At 40.0% G+C, this 24,014-nt stretch overlaps 2 protein-coding genes across 3 annotated transcripts in view; both read left to right on the forward strand.

The window, feature by feature from the left end:
• LOC130253067 (connector enhancer of kinase suppressor of ras 2-like) overlaps positions 1-7,951 on the forward strand; it is a 166,439-nt gene extending 158,488 nt beyond the window's left edge. The window contains exon 23 of the mRNA XM_056491344.1: positions 617-7,951. Coding sequence (XP_056347319.1) covers positions 617-832 — 216 coding nt within the window. The 3' untranslated portion in view covers positions 833-7,951. The remainder of the gene's footprint in view (positions 1-616) is intronic.
• Positions 7,952-8,643: 692 nt separating this feature from the next.
• APOOL (apolipoprotein O like) lies at positions 8,644-18,519 on the forward strand. Of its 2 annotated transcripts, XM_056491345.1 has the most exons (9): positions 8,644-8,695; positions 11,891-11,995; positions 12,546-12,665; positions 13,627-13,681; positions 13,809-13,907; positions 14,255-14,346; positions 14,693-14,779; positions 16,294-16,450; positions 18,121-18,519. In XM_056491345.1, exons 1-9 carry the CDS (start codon positions 8,684-8,686, stop codon positions 18,216-18,218), a joined length of 825 nt encoding a protein of 274 aa, XP_056347320.1. In that variant the 5' UTR covers positions 8,644-8,683; the 3' UTR covers positions 18,219-18,519. The 2 variants fall into 2 exon arrangements, with proteins under 2 accessions (XP_056347320.1, XP_056347322.1); XM_056491347.1 differs by lacking the exon at positions 8,644-8,695 and having other exon boundaries at positions 11,913-11,995; positions 12,560-12,665.
• The last annotated feature ends 5,495 nt before the right edge of the window (positions 18,520-24,014 follow it).

Genomic DNA, 24,014 nt, shown 5'->3' on the forward strand with positions numbered 1-24,014 from the left:
AACTGGGAAAAGTCTAATTGTGCATCACAGAATGCTGATGGCTGAAGGGACCTTAAAGCCCATCCAGTGCCACTCCTGCCATGGGCAGAGACACTTTTCCACTATCTCAGGCTGCTCCAAGCCCTGTCCAGCCTGGACTTGGACACTTCCAGGGATCCAGGGGCAGCCACAGCTCCTCTGGGCACCCTGTGCCAGGGTCTCCCCACCTTCACAGCCAGGAATTCCTTCCCAATATCCCAGCTAACCCTGCCCTCTGGCAGTGGGGAGCCATTCCCCCTTGTCCTTGACGTCCTTAATCTCTTTACATTTCTATTGTTAATGCTTTTTTCTAGCTTTAAAATTAAGTTTCAAAGAAACTAAAAATCCTGGAAAGCAAACATGTTTCAGCTTATGGGAAAAAAAGAGATTATTTGGCACTCCATGTAGGCAAGTTGTAGCACATGCCACAGAGTGAGCTATCAAACAGTTTATGCTGTAATAGTTCCTGAATTTAGGTAAATATCAAAGTTTCCATAGTAGTTTTCCTAGTACTTGGCATTAAACTTAAAGAAGAAATAAAGTGCTGAAATGCAAAATCTCATTTTGACCTGTCCTCTCTCTTTCTGGAATTTGCCAGGCAAAGGAAGGGGACCTCACAGTTATCAACAGCCTTCTGGATGATCCCAACTTAACATCCAAGAAGTTCAAAGACTGGAAATTAAAGAACTACGAGTTTTTCCTGGACATTTGTGAGTACAGTGCTGCTGGGAAGTCTCAAAACGGAGCCTCTGAACTGGCAAGCTCAGCCCCAATGCTGACACACACACACTCCTTCATCGAGACTCACGTGTGACAGGAGCCTCAGCCTGGTCACTGCTGGGTGCCCGGACAGATGCAGTCAGACAAACACTGGTGAATTTATTACTGAGGTACTCAGCAGTACTGTAAATACTTGGGTAAGAGAATAGTGCCACAGGATGCCTACTACATTGCATGATAAGACAATAATATTCTTTATGAATTTTTTTGTTTGCTATTATCAACTGATGTCCGTATCAAGCTCTGCATTAGAAAGAAGCGGTGCAGAAGTGTAACTGACAATAAATACCAGTATATTTAAAGTACTGTACGAAAACTCAGCTTATAGTATGAGCTCCTACAATCATTTTATATATTTAGATATATATAAATACATATCTAGGTATATAAAATGTAACATGGTAGTTGACATTTCCTTTTAAAATGCCCTAAAGTTCACATTTTCACACATTTTTTCTTGAGAAAAAATATACAAATGAAGGCATGATTACATTGGCCACTCTTAGAGATGAACATTTATTTTTGCAACATTTCCAGGTAGTGACCATCTTTGCAAATAAAAGGACAGAGTTATCAAAATGTAAACTCAATCCCTATAGTGTGCCTTAAAATGTACACTGTACATCAAGGAAATAGATCCCAGTCTGGCCCTATGGGCACTCTGTACATGCCATTTAAATACTGTGTTTGTAACGTGCTGTGCCTGCCTTTAAATGAAGGAACACGAGCAAGCAGGTTTGGCACAGAGTTAAGATATGAGTAGAACAATATTGGTTGTTCACTAATGCTGCAACTTAAACTGGTTTTAATAGAATTTGAAGTATTTCATGGTGAAAGAAAGAAAACAAACATCTGCACTGAGTAAGGTACATACTGCAGGTTTTCATCGTTTCTTCACTGTGAATTTAAGTGACACATGACTGTGAGTCACAAAATTCAAAAACAGCATGAGAATGAAGCTAAAAAAACCTCCTGAACTAATCAGTTACATTCTGTGATAGACTGACATCTATAGCTGAGTTCATTATTCAAAATTATGTAATGTCTGGCAATAATTTTTAACTGCTAGCAGTACATTTGCAAGTGGGTGAAGTTATTCAAAACATCATTCGAAAACCAATCTGTATTGATTGGTTTGGGAAGACACACAAGTCACACAGTGTATTTCACTTCCTTGCCTGGGTGAGAAAGGTTTGTTAGAATCATATTTTGGGAAAATACTTGTATTCTTTGGGGGGAAAAAAGATTGCTCTGAGTGCTACTGAACACAGATTTCAAAGCCATTCACAGTTTGCTTTGACTCTGCTTGCTAGAATAGTTCTAAAAGGCAGAATGAAGGGGATGTGAATACAGCTGATGTCATTTCACTGAACAAATTCACTGATAATTTTTGTACAAGATAAACCTAATTGTCTCTCATCCATCATGGACTGTAAAATTAATGCAGCTCAGTATAATAGAGGAAAAAATGTCATCTCAGTGAGGTCCTAGTATCCAGGAGGAAATTTCATTAGCCAGACCAGGTGAAGGTGTCCTGGGTGTTTAGTTCTGTCTCCACAGAGCAGCTGAGGGGGAAAAAAATGTCATGGGAAAGCTCCTGGGCTGAAACAAAGACAGGGAGATCACCTGCTAATGGTTATTGTAGGCAAATACAATAATACAAATGACTTGGGGAAAATCCATTTATTAACAATTTAAAATACAGTTGCATAGTTAGAAACAAAGACAAAATTAAAACCACCTTTCCCTTGCCTCCTCCCTTCTTTCCAGGCTTTATTTCTTTCCTTCATTTCCAGCAAGCAACAGCATAAATTATAGAATCCATTTAGAAATTAATTCATATTGTACATGGAAGCAGTGATGAATGGTCACAGAAATAGTTACACAGATTGAACTACCTAAATTCCTAAAGAAATTTAAATATTCCTATTGATTCAAACCCAAAAGATGGTTTGTGCTTTTGTAATGAAAATATCCATATTATTTCCAAATAGCTTTCCAAAAGGATTTCAAATGCCACTGCATCATCACTCAAGACATAACTGAGCATATTCAGTGAAGTCACAAGTAAACAGAGAATACTACTTATAGATAAGGCTGAAAATGAGAAACATAATTGGGAAGATAGATTCCTCAGAAATAACACAAATAGTAGGGAAAACAGATTATCTCTGTTTTAAGTTTAAATAGAATTTCTGTAATATGAATAGATGAGATAGACTTCATACTTTTGCTCAGCTTATCTTTAAAAATCTTTCAGTGTCATGAAATCATCATTTCTGAAATTCTTGGAGTTGTGAGTCTGCATTCTGCTATTGCAGAGCAGCTCTCAGCAAATGTGATTTGCACTGAATAGGCCAAATAAATTGTCCAGGAGATTCATGAGATGAAATGAGATGAGATACACTGGAGAAATTCCCTCTAATGGGCTTATGATTAACTGGGAGAAAAGTTTGAACCATTTGTCTGGCATTGCTTGTGCCTTAGAGCAAGCAAAATCTAATTGCTAAATTAAGCAATACAAAGACTTTATTCTTTCACAAATGTCAGCTGGCATTTGGAAGCCATTTCACAGGAACTTATCGTCCTCCTGGCACAAGTACTCAACCCCACCCTGCAGCCCTTCCCTCCCTGCCACGAGTTTCTTCTTTCTGCGTGTAGGTGCCAATCTAAATGGACTGCAGGGAGGAATGTGCACGGTCACCACAGCACAATTATCTGGATTTTCACCACCTTTGAACTCACTGGAATGCAAAGTGCAATACAGATACTGTATTTAAAAATTCATGCACCAAATCCTGCTTATGTGTTAAAATACGTCCAGTTCTCCTGGACCAACAGGTACTTAAACACACTGTACAAAGCAGCTGGAATTGTTGTGGTTGTTTTGATGCCATATTTTTAAGTAAGAAAAGAACAAGGCTTGGCTGTTGAGTTCATCAAGGAAAATAAACAGCATCTGTATGATAGATTTATTAATTTACAGTTTTCCTGCCTGAATTCTCAGGTAAAACTTGGTTTTAAACATATACAACAACATGGAAATGTTGTTTGGATGTGTTTTATTTAACTGGATCTTATTAAAGTTAGTGTCTTTATTCAGAATTCCTGCAGGTAAAATGTCTCAGCCCATAGACTTTCTCTGACACTCCACAAGCTGAGTCTTTTCGTTACTGGCTATTTTTCATTACAACTGATTTAATGCTCCCCCTGAGCTACTGATTCCCCTCCTTTTTTAACACTGTTCTGTATTCAGTGACATGTCAGATCTTTGAAAGTGTCTTAATAGCTCTCTCGGCATCACTTCCTGAGAGAAACCACACATTTTACTTGGTTTCATTATTTTAAGTGGAAACTACCCTGAGCTTGCTCTAATTGACAGGAACAAAAATCAAAGAAGCAGGAGGAGGGGGTTGTTATCAGTATATTCAGCTCTGGCTGCTGTCTTTTGAGCTGAAATTGTGGTGCTCCACTGGCTTTTTCCAAGGAAAAAGAAATGAGTGCTGCAGAGAATTGTACGTGGCCAGTTAAGCCTATTCTCACTCCTCTCAGCAGTTACAGAACACTCATTCTCCAAGGTCTTGTGAAGGACAGTCCAGGTACCTTTGAAGGAGTTACTTTACAGTGGCTCTGGGGAGGTTTCACCCTCCTCAAAAATTGTGCAATTCTGCTGCTGACCTTTAGGAGATTTCACTTTAAATGTTAATAGGACCTCTGGGAGAAAAATGAAGAATCTGGTAGAAATTGTTTAACTCAACACAAATCTGAGGCGAACAGGGAACATTCTTATCTTTATCTCAAATAATGTAAATCAGGCCAAGATTATGACATACCTTACTTGCCATATTCTTTCCTCATGTAGTCTTGCTGTCTTCCAAGTGATAAAAGCATTCTTTCTGCCAAAAATAACAGTATTTATGACAAAGGTGATATAGCTGTGGGCTGTTGATTCTTGAGGAGGGACAGCTCTGCCAGCAGAGCTATTTTGTGATAATTCAGCAACAGTTTGTACAAACCCTTCATGCAGTGGGGAGGTACTAAGCCCTTCAAAGATGGTTTGTGTAGAGCAGCCCTTGGCTAAGGCACAACACAGCACAACAAAACCAGCCCCATCTGCAATGCCTGTCAGCTCCCCTGAACTAGGGTACCACCAGGCAATTTAATTCTAGTTTAAATACTCAGTTTGTCAGTACAAGAAAGTCTTGTGTCTCTGCAGTGGTTCTGACTGTCTCCAGACCCAGTCCCAGGGAGACTCCTTAAGGAAGAGAGCACAGGCCTGTATGGCTGGGCCTCAGCTTGAACCCCATTCATGGTGTGCCTGCATTCCCTACATTTAATGTTAGAGAAATCAGTGTTGGCTTGGTCTCGTGAAGGATTTTATTCTCTCCTCAGTTTTCACAGTAGGGAAATGATGCTTTAGGGCAGCCAGAAGGGCACAGGTTTCCCGTGGTAGATTTTCCATTAATCACATGCCTTAGGGCCACAACACATCACCTTCCCTGCTGCCAGATGATGTTTATATACCCCTAGGACAAAGAATGGGTAATAACAGGAAAGACTGGAGAAGCAATATTAGCTATTCATTTATATTCATTATTAAAAATCTCTTTTTCTTCCAGAATGTTTCCCTCACTAAAGCTGAGGCTCAGGGTAGGTTCCCCAGGCAGGATGCTGTGGGGAAAGGTCCTACAACTCTCACAGATGAATTCACACCGTGTGACTGAGGCTCTTGATGGGTGTTAAGTGGGCACAGATCTGAAAATCCCATCTGAAAATCACACCTGAGCAGTATCAGCTGGAAATTTCATGGCTATTTAAACCAAAACTAGTAAGTTGGATTTCCTTAGTTGATGTTTATAATTACTTTCTTTGCTCCCATTGCACACAAGCAAAATGTTTCTGATCAGTTCCACTCTCTAACATGTAGGCAGGGAACTCTCCACTCTGGATATAACTAATAAGGAAACATTTTTTAGAGCTTATTTTCTATATTTTACGGGTTATGCCACTCTTGCACATCCAGAAGGAGGTTTATAAATAATATTTTTTAAACTTTTATCAGGTTTGAAGACAGGTGATATGCTACTGGGACCTCCTCTTAATAAAAATATTTAAACAATTCAGACAGAAACTCCCTTCAGGAAAAGAACCATATTCACTCTTAATGCAGGCCAGACAGATATATCTTTATTTTTATCAAGAACATACATGTGTTAGAAGTGACAGTTAGGGACTTTAAGCATTAATGCCACTGTATGAGCAGTATTTGAAAGAAAGCAATGTTGTAAAAATGATCAAATACGTCAACAACCTGCTGTTTGACCAGCTAAGCCCTGTAGCTTCTGTCCTCACATTTCTAGAATACTGTTCATCCTCAGGCGCTGGTGAGGGTATCAATACAGATCTTTTTACTAACAGTAAATGCGTCTGTCCGAATGCTGCAGATTAACTAAGGATGTCACATTATACATATTAACTACTGCATTTTTTCACTAGCAACCACAAAACAAATACGTCTTAACAAACTGTGTTCACTGGCCAAAATGCCAGTAAGACCCTGTTACCAGTTAAGACTTCTGTTTTACTGAGAAACAAGGATTTCAGCTTAAAAATCTGATGAGAAAACAGGTTAGGATATAAGAGAAATGCACTAGAATTAAAAAACGTTTTATATTTGACACATACTGTATTACAAAGACAATATCCTTGTAAGACCATTAATTGCTGGGCCATAGGTGACTTCCATCTAGTTACTAAATAGCTAATAAACCTTGTATAGAGCCTTTTTTTAGATAATGCTTACATGTATGGAAATGTATGACACCCTTGTACTATGGCTTGCACTTTACTTGCATTAAACTGTGAAGTAGGCTGTAGTAATGTCTTTGTATATTCAGGGGTTGAAACACCAAAGCACTGGAGTAAAGAACTGCTGGTGTTCAACCTGTCCGACGTGCTGACAACGTGTATTTTGCAAACCCCACCCACTTCAAATCTTTGGCAAATAACGCTCTGGGGTCTCCATGGTCTTTGTTTCTTTGTAAATATAAACATTCTTACTGTTTCGTTAGCAATAGGAGGTTATAAACCAAACTTTCACTAGGACTGTTTTCAATAACAAAAAAGCAAAACAAAACAAAAAAAAAAAAATCTATAGCGCCTTGTATAAAAATCATGGAGACTCCATGACCTGTGGGCATTTTTGTTTACAAGCAGTATGTATATATGTATTAGAGGCAGAACTGTTATTTATCACAAAGTTATATTGTGGATGATCCTTTCTTAAATAAATATATGTTTTCTGTCATTAAGAAAAATAAGTATTTTAGAGCCATCTTGAGAAGTTTGAAGTGTCAAGCTTCAAATACGAGTAATCTTCCATGTTTCAGCCTTGTTTTTCTAATCAGCTGGGAGATGAACTGAGAGGCAATGGAAAACCACCTGTCCATGCCAGGGAAAATGCTGGAGTTGGAAGTTTTTGAGCATTCTGCAATTTTTCTATAATGCCCATCGTGCTTATGCTTTGATGAGCAGATGCTCCATCGGTACTGCAGTAAATCCCTCAGCTCATGGATGCTACAGAGAGAAAAACCAATGGTTCTAGACTAATACAGGTCAAACGAGGTTTCAGCCCCTGGATAACACAGTATTTCTTCAGTTTCACAACAGTATTTTTAATTTTATACTTGTCTATGCTGAGAGATGATCCAATAGTTTCTATAGGCAATGAACATTAGGTTTCTTTTTTTCCCTCTTTCCAGATGAGTTCTGTGTGAATTACTGTAACCGGCTGCGTTTTCTATCACAGATTAATAACTTGTTAACTTTTTGTGTGTCTACAATGAAAATTTATGAATGGAAAACTTCACTGTGTGTTGCTCACTGGGCATATACCTCATGGTACATTGCACAGACGTGTAAGTTGTAAGTTGCACTGCAACATTAAAAAAAGGAACATATTGCTCTTTTTTCAAAGATATTAACTTATTTAAGAGATATAGTCTGTACATTATTTAAAAAAAAACAAAAGACAAAAACATTTATTCTTCCTAAATTCAAACAAAGCTTTTGTTTTGGGGGGAAAAAATAAAAAAAAAGTTGTAAACTTCGGTTGTAAATTTGGACTTCAATAAACGAATTATCTGCACTTAGATTGTGTGTTTATGGGGGATTTTGTGTGTGCTGAGCGCGATGCGGGCTGAGGGGCATCGCTGCCGATCTGAGGGAGATCCCGGCTGAGGAGGATCCCTGCCCGCCTTAGGGCCATGTCGGCTGAGAGGGATCTCTGCCCGCTTTAGGGCGACGCCGGCTGAGGGCGATCCCGCCCCGGCTGAGGGGAACCATCCCTGCCCGCTTCGGGGCGATGCCGGCTGAGGGGGAATCCGCCTCGGCTGAGGGGAATCCATCCCTGCCGGCTGAGAGGGATCATGCCCTGGCTGAGGTGAATCCACCCCTGCCCTCTTCGGGTCGATGCCGGCTGAGGAGAATCCATCCCTGCCCATTTCGGGGCGATGCCGGCTGATGGGAATCCACCCCTGTCCGTTTCGAGGCGATGCCGGCTGAGGGGAATCCATTCCTGCCCGTTTCGGGGCGATGCCGGCTGAGGGAGATCACTCCCTGGCTGAGGGGGATCATGCCCTGGCTGAGGTGAATCCACCTCTGCCCGTTTCGAGGTGATGCCGGCTGAGGGGAATCCATCCCTGCCCGCTTTGGGACAATGCCGGCTGAGGGGGATCATGCCCTGTCTGAGGGGGATCATGCCCTGCCCGTTTCGGGGCGATGCCGGCTGAGGGCGATCCCGCCCGGCCCGAGCGCGGTCCCGCCCCGGCCCCTCGGCCCCGCCCGGCGCGGCCCTTCCCGCGCGCCGTAGGCGGCGCTGTCCAACATGGCGGCCAAGGTGAGTGTCCGCCCGCCCTCCGGCCGGCGCTGCCCGGCCCCGCCGCTCCGCTGCCCCTCAGGCTCCGCTGCCCCTCAGGCTCCGCTCCCGCTCCCCCGCGGGCTCGGGGCAGCTGAGGCGGCTCCGTGCGGCCCTTCGGGAGCGCCCGGCCCGCCCGCAGCTCCGCCCGTGCTGGGGGAAGGAGCCCCCGGTGCCACGGAAGCCGGGGTCAGGTGGAGGAGTGGGGCAGTGAGAGGTCTCTGTGGTGGTGTGGGAGTTGAGGGAGAAAGAGCTGGTTCGAAAGGTGCTCAAATTGTGCACCAGGGAATAAAAGCAGTGCTTCTCTCTTGCTTCTTCTCTATGTACTCGCAGCCCCCGAAACACCTTCAGCTCGAGGAATATCGAGATGATAGTTCGCTAGTAACATGATAGAGTGCTAGCGGTGCTGTGCATCGCTAAAACAAAGCTGTTAAAATCATGCTGTTACGAGCTAACAGGGTTACAAGTACCTAAAATATCTCTGGTTGTAGGAATAATGCAGTGTCTTTAAACAGAAAAAACGTGTATGTGAAGATCTAGGCTTTCTCACAAATATTTAGACAGGTTTTCCTGTGCAGTCAAATTGATGAATAGGTGAACTGACATGAATCTTCATATCTGCTTTTTAAAAGATTTAAAATGTGTATATATCTGCAGAGAAAAGGCTGATGCCAACGAGGGCAGACAGAGAAATTAAAGTATTTTGCTTTTGTTTGTTATGGAAGAAGAAACTGGTTTTGGCTTTGCTGCCTGGCTGGGTGATCTTGGAGTAGTTTGGCTCAGTACACAAATCTGAATGATTCAGACCATGCCTTTAGTGAAGTGACATAATTTAATTTTCTTTATTATTTACTATGAGAGATTTATTAATAAAAGTTTTATTCTTCTTAAGATTTCACTCTCTGTGGGTCAACATCTGGCAGGCCAAGATTAAAACCAAATCCATGGAGTATTAGTGAGTTGAGGTGAAGTGGAAGGATCTGTTCCCCTTGTGTGGGGGTTTTTGGTGGTTGTCATCAGAGATTTATAAATACATTATAAATATTTATAAATGCATACCTGGATTAGGATACTGGGTTTGGCCTACAAACTTCTGGCAATCATCATGTCTCATGTAAATTAAACCAAAAGGATGTGAGAGAGTTTTGTGATCCACCTCAAGACATCTGAGTGGTAGGAGAAAGTCAAACCTATGTCTTTTTATTCTTTAATTATGAATAATTTAATTATTCAGTGATATTTTCACATAACTGAAAATATTATATGAAATAGCTGCTAAATTTTAATCTTATTTTAACCTGGCTGGTAGATTCCCATTTTGTGATAGAGAACTTGTATATTTTTTATGTAAATCCATGTATCAGATTTTTGCATGTACTCCACTCCTTTGATTCCACTTGTTTTGAGGCAGTTCCTGCCTTCAGGGCAAGTTTCCTGCCTCCAGTTCTGGAAGCAAGCACACAGACATTGCAGTTTCAGTGGGAAACAATGTCTTGGAGATCAGCATAAATTAAGTATATGGTTTTATTATGGTTTAGTTTGTATTCTGCATCTTCTGAGTGGAAGTGATGTAGCTTTGAAACTTTTTTTAATAGAATCTGTATTTTTGATTGTTGATAAGATTCCAACACTTTGAAGCAGATTGTTTGAAATGCAAAAACTTAAAGCCAAAATTACCCAGGTACATTTGACAGTTTTATTGTTATATTTTGATTGGTCTTACTCCTGTTCTACTATTAAGAGGTGTAGCTGTAACAATTTTCTGCTGGAGAGCTTTTAATGCATTTCTTCAGCAAATAATTGCTGTTCAGGCTTCTCATCAAAAATATTGCCATGTCTGTTTGTCTTTGGTGTGCTTTTTATGCCTGGGGAAAAAAAAAACAATCCTTCAGGTGATCAGTGTTGCAGGTGAGGAACTTGGCAGTGGTGTTACAGGGAATCTTTTAATACTGGCCATTGGCCTTTCCTAGCTCTGTGTCTGTGCAGAATTCAACTCCAGAAATGTCACCTGGCTTCATGGCTTTTGTAACTGCAGCAATTTCCTGAATCCCTCAAAAAGAAGACTTTTATTTATTTGTAAGTCAGTTATCAGCTGATGTTGTGGAGTCATTCTGCTGGCTGAACATGCAATTCCAGCTTGTTGCAGGTGTTTTTCTCTGTGCTTCTTTCCTAATGTTTGATATAACAATATGATCCTGCCATTTCTTCATTCTCAGTAACTTCTGTAGAAGTTTTCATAGGTAAAATGCTTTATGGTTTCTTTAGCTAAACAATATATGATTTTCCTTGTTTAATACATAATGCCTCGTAATTAACTTGTAATAAAATAATTTCAATAAATTAATACTAGAAGCAACTTGGCTAATTGAGGTCTTTTTAGTGCCCCTTGTGATTAGATAAGGAACAGGACAAACAGCTCCATGCACTGGAGCCTCTTTAGTGTAGTCAAGGTGATGTTGCTTTTTTTTCAGTCTGGTTCTTTGTGATTTCAGTAGAGAAGAGTGAAACCCTCTTGGGATAACTGTGCCAGTGTAAATGTTAGCCAGTACAGCTGTTTCCTTGGATCTTTAAACATTTATGTGTTTGTCTGCAGGCACCCAAAGTAAAGCAATTACTGTCAGTCAGGAGCTGGACCACTTTCATCATTCCCTGTATTGCTTTCTCTTTTACATTGAGGACAGAATCCATTGTGACTTTTAAAATTATGTATATTTTTTAAGTGAACAATGCAAGTTTTTTATGCTCTGTCACTTTCAAATTCAGTTTTCCTTCTATTGTCTATTGAAAATTGGTGTCTTGTTGTGGTAGCATGCTGTATGGAAATAAACAATCTGAATTATGATAGATTTAAAATAGTTTTTCTTCAATAATTCTTCAGAAATGGAGTTCCTGCCTGCTGAGTAAATTACAACTGAATTTACCCTAACAGGTGATGGAAGCATCAGCGTGGCTTTGAACACAAAGTTTTCTCTGGGATTTTAGAATAAAACTCCTGTCAAGGATCTTTAACCTTTTCTTCACCATTATAATTTGAGAAAATCTTTTTATGAGCCAGAAGACATTTCAAAAAAGGCATAATGGTCAAAAAAGTGACTTGTTCAATCTCATATTTGATCAATTCCAAGGGAAATTTTAATTTCAGCATTAAGATTCCCTTTCTTGGTCTCTCTGTCCCAGGTGGCAAAGCTGGCAGCTGTTTCTTCTGGGCTGCCATTTGTATGTGTTACTGTATATGCAGCAACAGCAAAGGAATCAAAAAATCATCTGGTGAAGCCAGACAAGGTATGAATCTTCCTCTTCCTTGGTCTTTAAAATAATACTAGAAAAATCTGCAGAATCTGCTCTGTCCATTGGATTATATTACCCAGTAACTAAAATACACAGCAGAGTTGTACTTGATAATAAATAACTGGCCACTATAGCTCAAATAGGACACCAAGTGTAACAATACTAAATTAGTAAAGTTTTATCTCATTTTCATTATTACAGTATTTCAAAACTGAAGTTAGAAAAGGTGAAAATAGAAATCTTACTGATGAGTCCTTTTCTAATGTGCTATTTCTAGTAATACACATATCCATCTTCTAATTATTCTAGCTCATGCCTTTGATTCATACTGAGTAATTCTACTCCTTAGAAGCTACACAGTTGTTTGTTTTAATTTCTAAAGAGTGAAGTCCCACTTGAGTAGAGTCAGTTTGGAACTCTCTCATTCCACGTAGAAGCTTTGTTTGCTGTAATGGGAGCACTGAGGGTTAAAGCTCCCTTCAAATGCAGCAGCTGCTGAGAGCAGGGAGCTCTCCCTGCAGTTCAGCTGTGCCTCTGTTTGCAGCTCCCCATTTACAGGGCGCCCCCGCCGAGGTCCCGGTACATGGAGGAGGAGCCCGGGCTCCTGCAGCAGCAGCTCTCGGCCCTGCGGGCGACGGCCGGCCGCTACTTTGGGTGGTGCCAGGTAAGGGATGCTGCACCAGCCCTTCCTGCAGTTCCCTCAGCACTACACTGAGCCACTGAAAAAACACGTTACTTCCCTCTGGAGGGGTTTTTTTGGCAATTCCTTAGCAATTGTGGATGGAAAAATGAGCCCTCCCTCTGCAGCAGGAGTTATGTTGGTAAATTGGAGTCTGAATTCCAGGTGCAGTCCATGGAGAAGGAGCTGCTTCCAAAGAGCAGTATCTGACAAAAAGACAAGGAGAATGCATGCCATGTGTCTGTTGCAGCAGGCTGTTCCTCAGGAGCTGTCAGAAACACCTCCCAGCTCTGTTACTGCGTGTTCCAGGTGGAGAGGGAGCTGTGGTGCCTTTTTTGTTTTTTTGTACTGGGGAGCAGCAGCTTCACCCTGGCTTTTGGCAGGAGATTTTGTGCTTGTGTTTTGCTTTTGCAAAAAATGTAGACCCTAATGAAAAAAATTCAAAATGTCTTCAAACTGTATTTTCTATAAATTGGGATTACATTGGTCTGTGAAAGTGTTGTCAGTGTCTGCATGACTGAAATACTCTTGTTATACATCTGTTCCAAACTTTTCCATGCCATTAATCATTGTGAGTTCCTGACGCTGAGTAGCAGTGCCCTCTGGTGGTACAAATTCGGTGTTGCTCTTTCAATTTTCCTGGGGAAGTCTCTAGGGAAAAGATTGTATTTTATAATTGAATTTTCTTATACAGTTGGCATCCAGGTGTTTTTCTATTTTGCAGTTCCTGACATTAGAGAGATTTTTTTATTAATTGTCAATGTAAGCTTTAAAAATATAAATGTTTGTCACAAAGAGGGTAGATCTCTGCACAGCCTTTCTAGAAAGTCACTGGTTTGGGTTTTTTAAATTACACTGTATTTCTTTGTCTCATTGTGCTGAGATACATGTTAAGCTACTTTTCCAGAGATTTTACTTTCTGGTTTTGTTTTTTCTTTCCTTGTAGGATGTGTATGTCTTTGTTAAAAATGGAATAATGGATTCAATTCAGTTTGGAAAAGGTAGGCGGGTCACATGTCTGTCTCATTTCATTCATATAAACTCTCAGTAAAATTAATTTCTTAAATGGGAAATAAAATTAAATGACTGATACTGAATTGTTCTGCTTCTTTTTGTGGTTTTTCTTAGATGCTTATGATTACCTGGACAACCCTCCCCCAGATTTTTTTCCCAGAGCTGCTGTAATTACAGTGTCAGGCCTGACTGGTGTAGTGCTGGCAAGAAAAGGTAGGGTTTGCTTGTTTTCATTATTGGTCTGTGGGGTATGGAGCATGGAACAGTTCTAGTGGTCTGAATATTCTTCTGAAATATTGGCCAAAGCCTGTGTGACTAAAAAAGTCCTTCCTGGTAGAGGAAGGGCCATTATTGGTTGCTGTTAGGAGCTGGCTGAGAGCTGACAGAGCAGGACTAGACAGACTAATGATACAACTCTTCTCACTCTTCATAGTGTTGGAAAACCTAGTTTGGGATTATTTCTCTTTCAGAGTATCAGTGTCTCCTGCATTTAATTGCTGCAACTACTTAGTTTGCATTTCATTTTTGTCTAATTGTTCAAAATATTTGGCTTTGTACAGGTTCTAGATTTAAGAAAATTGCTTATCCATTGGGACTTACTGCTGTAGGATATTCTGTTTGTTACCCAGCTCAGTCAGTGGTCATTGCTAAGGTAAGTCTCTGGTTTTATCTGGGTCATTTCCAACAGTGGGACAAGTTTGGATCCTTTAACCTGGTGCTCCATCTATTGTGCCAACGTTGCCAGCACTGTTTGCTGATCAGGGTTTGATTTCATTTGGAGTAGGTGGATTTAGCATGGAAATGTTTCCTGTGGATTCCTAATACCAATTGAAACATTATTTACAATTTGCTTGATGTAAGGGAAATATGCACTAGATCTTGAAAAGCAGATGCCTTAGTGTGGAGTCAGGCATGTTCTCATGCAAACATGACAAATTTCATTTGAATAGTCTGTATTTTAAAAGCTGTTGTTAAATTATGTTTTTCTAACAAAATAGGTAACAGGGAAAAAGTTACTTGGTGCAAGTCATCAGACCTATGAGGCTGTGAGGTCACTGTGGGCAGACAAGGAAACTGCCACCAAGGTAGGACTTGGGAAGTAATGATAACTCACATGCTGAGGGGGAGCTTGGAAAGCTGGGGACTCTTCTGCTGTTCAAAGTTTACTGATGGTGTTAAGCAAGGCACAAACCCCAGTCTGATCTTTTTGTCACTTCAGTGTTTAATTGTTTTTGCACCTTTCACACCAGTAGATAGTGAGATCTCCTCTGTAGTCCCACAATGCATGCAAGGTGCAGAAGAGAAAATGAGTTTCTCTTAGAGCTCCTTTTCTGTTAAAAGATCCATTTTGATTCAAACTTTGGTCTTGAATAAAGACTAGACACACAGGATTGCAGTAGGTATTACTGGCTTACTCTTCTACAACCCTTGCAGGAGGTCTGGTAAATGTCTGATTTATTTCTTCTTGTTCTGTCCTCATTGCAGCCATAGTGCATAAATGGTCAGTAATCTCTATATTGATCTACTACATATGAAAATAATCAGGGTTTTAGACATTCTCTTCCCCACTATAACCTTCTTTTTCAGAGCAGGCTTTCCATCTCTGACATAATTCTTGTTCTGCTCAGAATTTCCTCTGGTTTCTCTACTTTGTCTGTTTCTAGAGGATTTTGTGTGTGGTTTGTGTTGTTTGTGGTTTGTAAGTGAAGTAAAATAAGACATAGTAAACAGCTGTATTCAGTAGAGAATAGAGGGCAATATGAACCTTCTTCCAATATGGAATTTAGGTTAGTAATCCCAGAATTAAATATGGGTTTTATCCAACCTCAAAGGGTTTTTTCTCAAGTGGAAATTTATAAAACCTTGACAAAAGTAGCACTTCCCAAGTAAAATTGCAGCTTTGCACAGTAATTTTTAATTGCTCTTTTCAAAGAAAATTTCAGTTTCTCAGTTGCATTAACATGTAGAAGTACTTTGCTTTAAATTTTCAGTGCTCATTGGCATTCAGTCCTCACCTTTTATTTCCTCTGAGAAGCACAAATGGAATTCTGAGTTTTGAAAACAAGATTCAGATAACTGTCATTAAACTGATAGCAAAACAAGAATTGATATGGTACAGACACTTTTATTAACTTGATTTTTTACCCTGAGTGAAGCCTCTTCCCAAGACACATTATTTCTCATTATTAGGGTGTAACCATGATTTATCTTTCCATCTTTTGCTAACTAGGAGTAGTAAGTGTTCTGTAAACACTCAGGGCTATTTCAGTCTTGTGGAAGGCTAAAGGCTCCTCACCTGGAAATAAACTTCTGCAGTTCTTGGAAGGTCTCAGGTAAAACCACAGCTTCAGTTCTAAGTATAACTCATGGCAAATTCCCTTCTACATTAATTTATTCTGTCTGATCTGTGGAGTTTCATGCATTTTACTTTTTCCAGCTGTGTCCCTTGTGTGTAGCTGACTAGTTGAATATCATCATATGATGTCATATCTGAAAATAATTTCATAAAAGATAAGCTCCTAGACTTGAAAGCTTTATTTTGCAATAATGTATTAAGCATATACCCATGTGCTTTCTTTTATTAATGCTTGGTTCACAGCTGCAGCAAGAGTCAAAACCAATTATGCAAGAAGATAAGAATAAGAAGGGAATTTCTAGTACCAAACCTGAGTCTGCTGTTGAGTCAACATCATTTAACAGAACAGAATCTTCTCCAGCAGAGTCTTGCAGTAATGAAGATCCAGTGCCTTCATCAGGTGAATTAAACATTTCAAGTGTGATCTCAGAGCAACTTGCAAATCCAATTAGTTGACTTAATTTTGCACTTACTCTGGCTCTAAACTGGAACAGGCTGTCAGTGCATATTATTCTTGAGAGCATATTTTACATGCTGTCATTTAATACATATTTCAGAGCCTCAGGGAGGTGATAATTTTCTCACTGTGGACCCTGTCATAATATCAGAATTATATATTTGCTGTTCTCTCTCAATAATGTCAGAGAAACAATATTCATGTAAACCAGGTTCTTTCATAGGCCAAAATAAGGAATAATCCAAATGCAAGACAGACAAAAAGGTTTTAATTTGGATTATAATTAGAAAATTGAAGTCTCAAATGGATTCCATTACTTTTAACCTCTGCTAACAATACAGAGATGATCCATAGTGGAATGAAAGGGGAGTGTGGAATTGAGAAATGAAGCATTGGATTTTATTTTGCTGGGTTTTCTGCAGTGGTTCCTTATACATCTTAAGGGGTTGAGATAATCAACTAGATCTTGTAACAGCCCATTTAACAGACAAAAATTTCTTAAGAGAAAACAGTGGAATTACCTGTTAAAGGAGAACTAAATTAGTTTTAAAATATTGTTACCTTTTTTAAGGTCAACTTCTGAATTTTATTTGTTTACAAGGAAATCACTTAGAAGGAAGGAATTGATACCAGAGATTTTTTTTTTTCTGGAAAGCAAGCAGAATGTACTTGCATGAGGATTTTAATTTTTATTTCCTTTATTTTCACTGTAGTATGCATTCACATCTTTGCTTTGCACCTGATTTTTTTCTGGTTTAGTTTGTGGGATGCTTTGATCTGTTTTTACACTTGCTCCAGGCCAAACTGTCTTTATTGGGTTTGTGTTTATAGATGTGTCGTTGCTTTTGTAGGTGGAATTAGTTCATGTCCCTAATACAGCCAAAAATATCCCTGCCCTAAATGAATCTGTGTTGCCAGAGATGTTTATTTTCTCAGTGCAAATGGGGCAAAGCTTTCAGGAGAATGTAATACCCTTTGTAGCTGTAAAAGAAGCAGATAGGAACAGGGACACAGCCCCAGAAAAGCTGCCTTTATATTCCCCTAGATCCTCTGGAATTGCAGTATCATTAAATATGTCAACCTGTGCACTGTCCTTCATGAGTGGGAGGGTTCAGGGTTTTACTGAACTCAGTTCATGGGTTTTGGAAGTCATGAAGTGAAACTAGGTGAGTGTTTGTCTTCATTTGGAGTTCTTGCCATCTGGCAGCAGCTTCAGGGGAGATCTGGCAGGGTTGCTTTTGGGAGCCAGCTCTGCTCCTGGGAGCACTGGGGCAAGAAACACTGGAGATTTTTTTCCATGCCACAAACTTTCCCTCTCTTTTCCTGTGTTGGGCAAAGCATCACAATTTCTTCTCTCCCTCTGCTGGGTTAGGAAGTGGTGTTGGAGAGTGAGAAGAGCCCTGCTCTGCATCCACTGCTGTGCTCAGCATTCCAACATGCCCTCATCCTCCTCTATCACTTCTTAACACACTTTGAACTAGAACAGACAGACTTTGATCTTTTCTAAGTGTTTGGTAATGCAGAAATTCTCAAAATGTATCACTAAGCATTTTTTCCTTACAGCTCAAGTATATGCCTACTTTTTAACTATATTTCTTTACTATCTCTAACAGGAACAGTGAAGACATCAAAATTTAAGGCTGATCCAAAACTTTCAGACCATGGTCAGTCCAGCCCAGAAGATGTGGACATGTACAGCACCAGGAGCTAAGCCAAGTCTCCTTTACAAACTGCAAAATGTTACAGATAAGGGGGAGGGAAGAAGGGAAGGAATAATCTTTACAATACATACTCTGTAAGGTATAATTCCATCAGATATTTTCTTATCTCCAATTTGTATTATTGACTTACATGATTCATTTAAGTGCTTATTTTTTTCCTGACTCCATATAAGCAGTGGGAATTCACTCAGTGTCATTAGTGAGACACTGAGAAAACAAGATTTGTCAGTGTCTTCTCCCAGTGGGGCTTCTCTGTGCCAAACTTGCTAATAAATGTCACTTCACAAAGGATATTTGAAAATGCAAACGTATCTCTGCTTTGGCTCAGATGTTCCTTGATCTAAATGAAGGATGTGTGGGATGGGGTTTGCAGAGGCTTTTTTGTCTTTTATCTTTCAGCTTTGAAATGAAGTGCAAGTTCCTGCTGGTCTGAGTATCCTTAAAATCTCCGTGGTTGTATCATGTGAACAGAATTGGCTTTAAAGCTTGTGTAAAAGAGTCACTTTGTTTTCATTACAAAATAATTTGGTACTGTTTGCCTCTTTCACAAAGATGAATGAAAACAACTCCTTGTCCTGCACACCTCTGGTGTGTTCAGATGTCTCTGAAGTTGGGCAAAGACACACAACTGATCTCTAAACATCCTTTCTAGACTATGCAACAGCTTTCACCTACTTGTAATACTTGGAAGAACTGTGTTTAAATTGCTTAATGGATGAAAATGATACTGAATTTATATAAAATCCATTAGAAATGTTTAGGAAGTTGGAAATCTGTACTTTCAAGGTTTAAAGTGCTGACAGACAGTAAAAATGCAGAAGTCGAAGGCAGCCACTTTTTCATCCCACAAGTTTGTATTCAAAATGTCATTAATTTTGGTAGAATTTCTGTGAAATTCTGTTTTTCCATAAGAATGATATTAGAAATTAAGTTTCCTAGAATGAAACTTTCAAACACTGCTTTTATCCCTGTACTTCTGTTCATCCTCCCTTTCTCTTCATTGTGTTACCTTTCAATGAATGACAGTGTGGGCTTTGCTGTAAAATTGAGGGGGAAGCAAGAGAAAGCATATGAACAGATAGTGTGGATGGAAGGCTAAAGCCTGAAATGCTGCTTAGTGCTCTCAGCACTGGGATGTGATGGGATATTTGCTCCTCCTCTCCAGAAGAAGAAATTTCACAACCTGATTCCTTCTCTAAGGCTGCTAATGCAAAGGCAAATGACCAGTGAAATACAGGCAGGATTCCTGGTGTTCCCTGTGGCATCAGCAAAGTTGTGAGGAGATGCTGCAGGATGGAATGTGCAGAGGACACAAATGGTGAGTGAGCAAAAGAAGAAAAGCTTTTGGGCTGGGTCAGAAACAAATGGATACTTTAAAATCCAAATTTCAGGTGAAGTGTTGGTCTTTGTTACACAGAGTTCAGTGCAAGATGAAGTCAGAAAATGTGAGGTTTGAAAGAAGAATTGTATTAGTTAAACTTGGCTGGGACAGCTGACAGGATTTAATGTGTTTTGTTTCTTTAATCATCTCTTAAAGGCCCAGGCTACTGTCAGAATTCAGGCAGCAATCAGAGGATATTAAATCAATCTTCAGAGAGCTGCTGGACATGACACATTTAGTCTTTCATCACAGAGAGAGGAGTAGAAAAATTAGATGGCTGGGCTTCATATACCATTTCCAGGGAAACAGATGAAGACATAAGAGAAAATTGTGAAGAAATTATCATTTTTAAGTGCATGACTGGATGCCAGAAATTGTATTATCTGTCTCCCTTTGATAACATTCTGGATAAAAACATAAAGGAAAAGCCATCTGCTCTACTCCTAAATTGTTAAATTCTAACTTTGAGTGATGTGCTACCACAGCAAGTCAACAGGAAAGGTAAGATGATGCAGATTTGGATTTTGCAGTTTACTGTGGTGAGATTTTTCAGGACATAATGAAAAACTCTGCCCAGGAATTGGTCTCATGGGAGCAGGGAGAGGAGCTGCCTTGGATTGCTGGTGTGGAACCAGCACATCTGCCCTGCCCAGGAGAGCAGCCCTTGGGACACTGCTGCTTCCCTGCTGCCAAAAACTGCCCTGGGACCTCCCAGGTTGTGAGGGCATTTCCACTCACTTCTGGTGATACAGCTGGGGGTGTCAGAGCTGCAAATGTCCACTGGCTCCTTGGTTGGGCAGGCAGCAGTCAGGTGTTCCATGCAAGCCCCTGGTCCTGTTCATGCTGTGCATGGCCCTGGCACTCAGAGCTGTCCTGGGCTGGATTTCAGTCTCAAATTACTGTTTAGGGCAACGTGGGGATAGAACTAAACCTCAGTTTAACATCTGGGACATAAAATGAGTGTTCTTGCCAGTGTGATGAACCAACAGGGTGAGGGAAGCAGTTCTGTGGCTCACAAAATGGACTCCCTGTGCTGTGTCATTTTTTGGTTGGTGAGAGGAGTGAGCACAAGATTATTCCAGCTCAGGGTGTGCCAGGTGGCTGCCCCATCCCTGGAAGTGCCCAGGGCCAGGTTGGGCAGGGCTTGGAGCAGTCTGGGATAGTGCAAAGTGTCCCTGCCCATGGCAGGGGTGGAAGGAAATGGGCTGTAAGGTCCTTCCAACACACACCAGTCGATGGTGATGCTGCTGCTGATGTTATTGTCACTTTAATTTAGCTTTTTCAACATTTGAGGTTTCTCTTTCTCCTCAAGGCAGGGTAGTTTTCTGTTGGATTCCTTTGTATCACCAGGTTTTGTTTACTGTCCCCACACAGCAGGGTTAAAATTAGAAGGTTTTGGTTGTGAAACAAGTACAGCTAAAGACAACTCTTCCCTAACTGCAGCCAAAGAATATGGGAGAAAAGGATGGGAAGTTGTGTTCTCTGCTTTCAGTTCAGGCACCTGAACCCCCAAGGGTTGTATAATACTTCACACTGACTGCAAGGAGCTGTAGCCACATGTCTGTATCAGTAATTTCTAGTAAAGGTGCTATGCAATGGCTTTAAAAAAGCAAATTCAGGTCTGCATGATGCCATGCTTGTGAGTCCTGGGTAACCATGTGCCTGACCTGGGCTCTTGAACATTTCAGACCCAATAGACAAATTAATGTAAAACATGGGAAAAGTTTTATTGTGAGAGATGATTTTATTGATTTATAGGGAAACACTTTGAATTGCCTCTCAGATGTATCCTTAAGTGTCACTTCAGTTTATTTCACAATGCAATAATACAGTAACATCATAAAAGAAAGAATGTATATTGTAATTTTTATATAAGTTATATATTTGTGAAAAATTCAGTGTCTTAAAAATGGGGTCACATGGTATTTTATAATACAAAAATAGCTTTATTTAATTTAATGCATGGTTTTTTTATTTATGGTTGATTGTATTCAATATAGAGAGATTTGGAACTTGTTGGTATTAATTTTTTATTTACATAAAACTGATTGTGATACTTTATTTTGTTATATCACTGTGAAGCACCTGGAAATAAAGGGTGATAAGATAATTTTTTAAAAGTAAGTTTAATTTTTGTCTGTTGTTTTTATCTGTAGGAAAATTGTCAATTCCTTCCCTCTCAAGTACTTTTTAAGAGTTCATTTCTAATGACTAAGTCACACTTGGTTTATTAATGTTGGGGGAAAAACTTCACCCCTGAAGTACTGAAACACTCCTGGAAGAAATCACTGAAGTAACAGGACAGATGAATGCTCAGTGGCCTAAATTTTGAGAAGTGCTTCCATTTTCTTCTCTTGGTATTTTTTTCTAAAGAATGATGTAGTTCAGGACTTGGAAAAGCTGAAGCTTTTATCCATGTTGGAGGAGAGACACTGTTCAAGAAGGAAGCAGGTGGTAAATGTGTTTGTCTCAGTGTGACTGTGCCAGTCTTCCAGATAAAGTAATTTGCCAAGCAAGGGTCATAAATTATGTAATCTGTGGTATAACCTAAAGAGTGAATTACTCAAAAGGAGGAAAATTGTGTGAATGAGTAATGGGGCTGTTTTCATGGCACATTGTCACTGTGATTCTTGAACAGCTTGGGAAATACTGCAAAGGTATTGCAATGCAGCAGTGTTGTTATCTTGAAGTGAAATTTTGGAGTATCTCAGTGAGATACTGAAAACATATTTTAAATCCAAAAAGAAAGTGGGGTCTTAAAAAGCCAATACTTTTTAAAAGGACAATCAGTAGGCACTGGATTGTGTGTGGTTTTTATTTTAAAGTGCAGGATTCCCAGAGGCCAAACTCACCTGTGTGCTGATGGCAAGCTGCAGCCAAGGAAGGCTGTGATTGAAGCCATCTTGAACCAGAGCTGAAATGAGTTAAAATTAAAGATCATGAGCAATTCCATCTTCCACCATTAATTCTGATCACTAACTTTGGTTTACTTAGATGTCTCTCTTAGAAGAAATTAAATGAGCCTGGATGTTGTTACAGAATGTGTAACTTGGCACTTGATTCTGCTGAGTTCCAGAAACTCAGACACCAAGAGGAGGAAATGGGTGTGCTGTGGGATACAAGGCTCTCAGATGTTCAGGTCTGCTGGCACTGAGTGTCTCTGCTGTTACCCAAATGGGCACAGAAAACAGAAACCAGCTCACAGAGTGACTCTGCAGCCCTTCCTGAGGCCAGGTCCAAATCCACTGCATCCAACAAATGCCAATGATCAGGCAAAGTCAAGGGTTTGGGGTTTATAACCTGCCTCATTAAAAGATCTCACCCAGAAAAACTGCCCACTGCAGTTCTGCATCCTTGAACCAAATCTGACATCCCCAGGTAAAGGTGTTTGTTTAGCAGCCAAGGTGAGGCTCCCACTGAGCAGCTGGGAGCTGGAGCCAGAGGGGAATTCCCTGTCAGCCAGGAGAGTGGAGCATCTGCAGGAACTGCTGCTTCACACTTCTGCCTTACAGCTGAAGGAGGATCATGCAATTTCTTTCACTGAGGTAAATATTAATTTCTTTGTTGTGGTCTGTTGTAAAGCAATCTTCTGGCAGGACTGAGAATCTCTTATCTACTGCTGTAATATTAAGTGCTGTTGGGCTTCTGCCAAAGCAGCATTCTTTCAAGAATTTGCTAGGCATTGATTTTTAGAGATCATTATTTATCCTTTGAAAAGCAAAGGTTAAAGTTTACCTTTTGCTGTTAATGTAACTGTGCTTGGCATGTTTACATAAGCAGCCAGCTCCTGTCAAATCCACATTGGGATTTTATCAGTTGTGGATTAATTTTGAAAGCATTGTGCTAAGAACAATGCTTGTGATTATGGAGTTAAACTCCACAAACTTTGGGTGTAACCTAGGTAGGGTTTGGGGTGACCACACAGTCAGGATCTTCTTGTGCAGTGAATGTTGGGAGTTTTTCAGGACTCTTTAAATAATAAAGAAGCAAGATGACAGGAGGTGTGCTAAGGTGTGAATTTCTGTCATCACTCATCCTTACCAGGTGGGCATTTTCTATTCTTTTCTTAGAAAAATGAAAAATTAATTGACAAAACTTAATGGTAGATGCATCCAATTAGAGGATTCCCTCCTTCCCATCTCATCCCTCTTAGCTGGCTTCAGGACCATGGCTTTGTCTTTAAAAACAATGTCTGTTCCACAAAATTGTCTGCAAATACAGTCCAAGTTTGTTATCTGTAAAAGGTAACATAAGCCTAAAAGGAGGAAAAATGTTCCTGGCAGGTACCTTAGCATGTTGAAATTTAGGTTGTTAAATGAATACCTCACATGTGATTTCAAAAATTCAGAAATAGCAAGATTAATGAGATATTTTTATGGACTTGTGGTTTCATAAAGGAAAATAT

Source organism: Oenanthe melanoleuca, chromosome 4A (genome assembly GCF_029582105.1).
Source record: "Oenanthe melanoleuca isolate GR-GAL-2019-014 chromosome 4A, OMel1.0, whole genome shotgun sequence".
NCBI lineage: Eukaryota > Metazoa > Chordata > Aves > Passeriformes > Muscicapidae > Oenanthe > Oenanthe melanoleuca.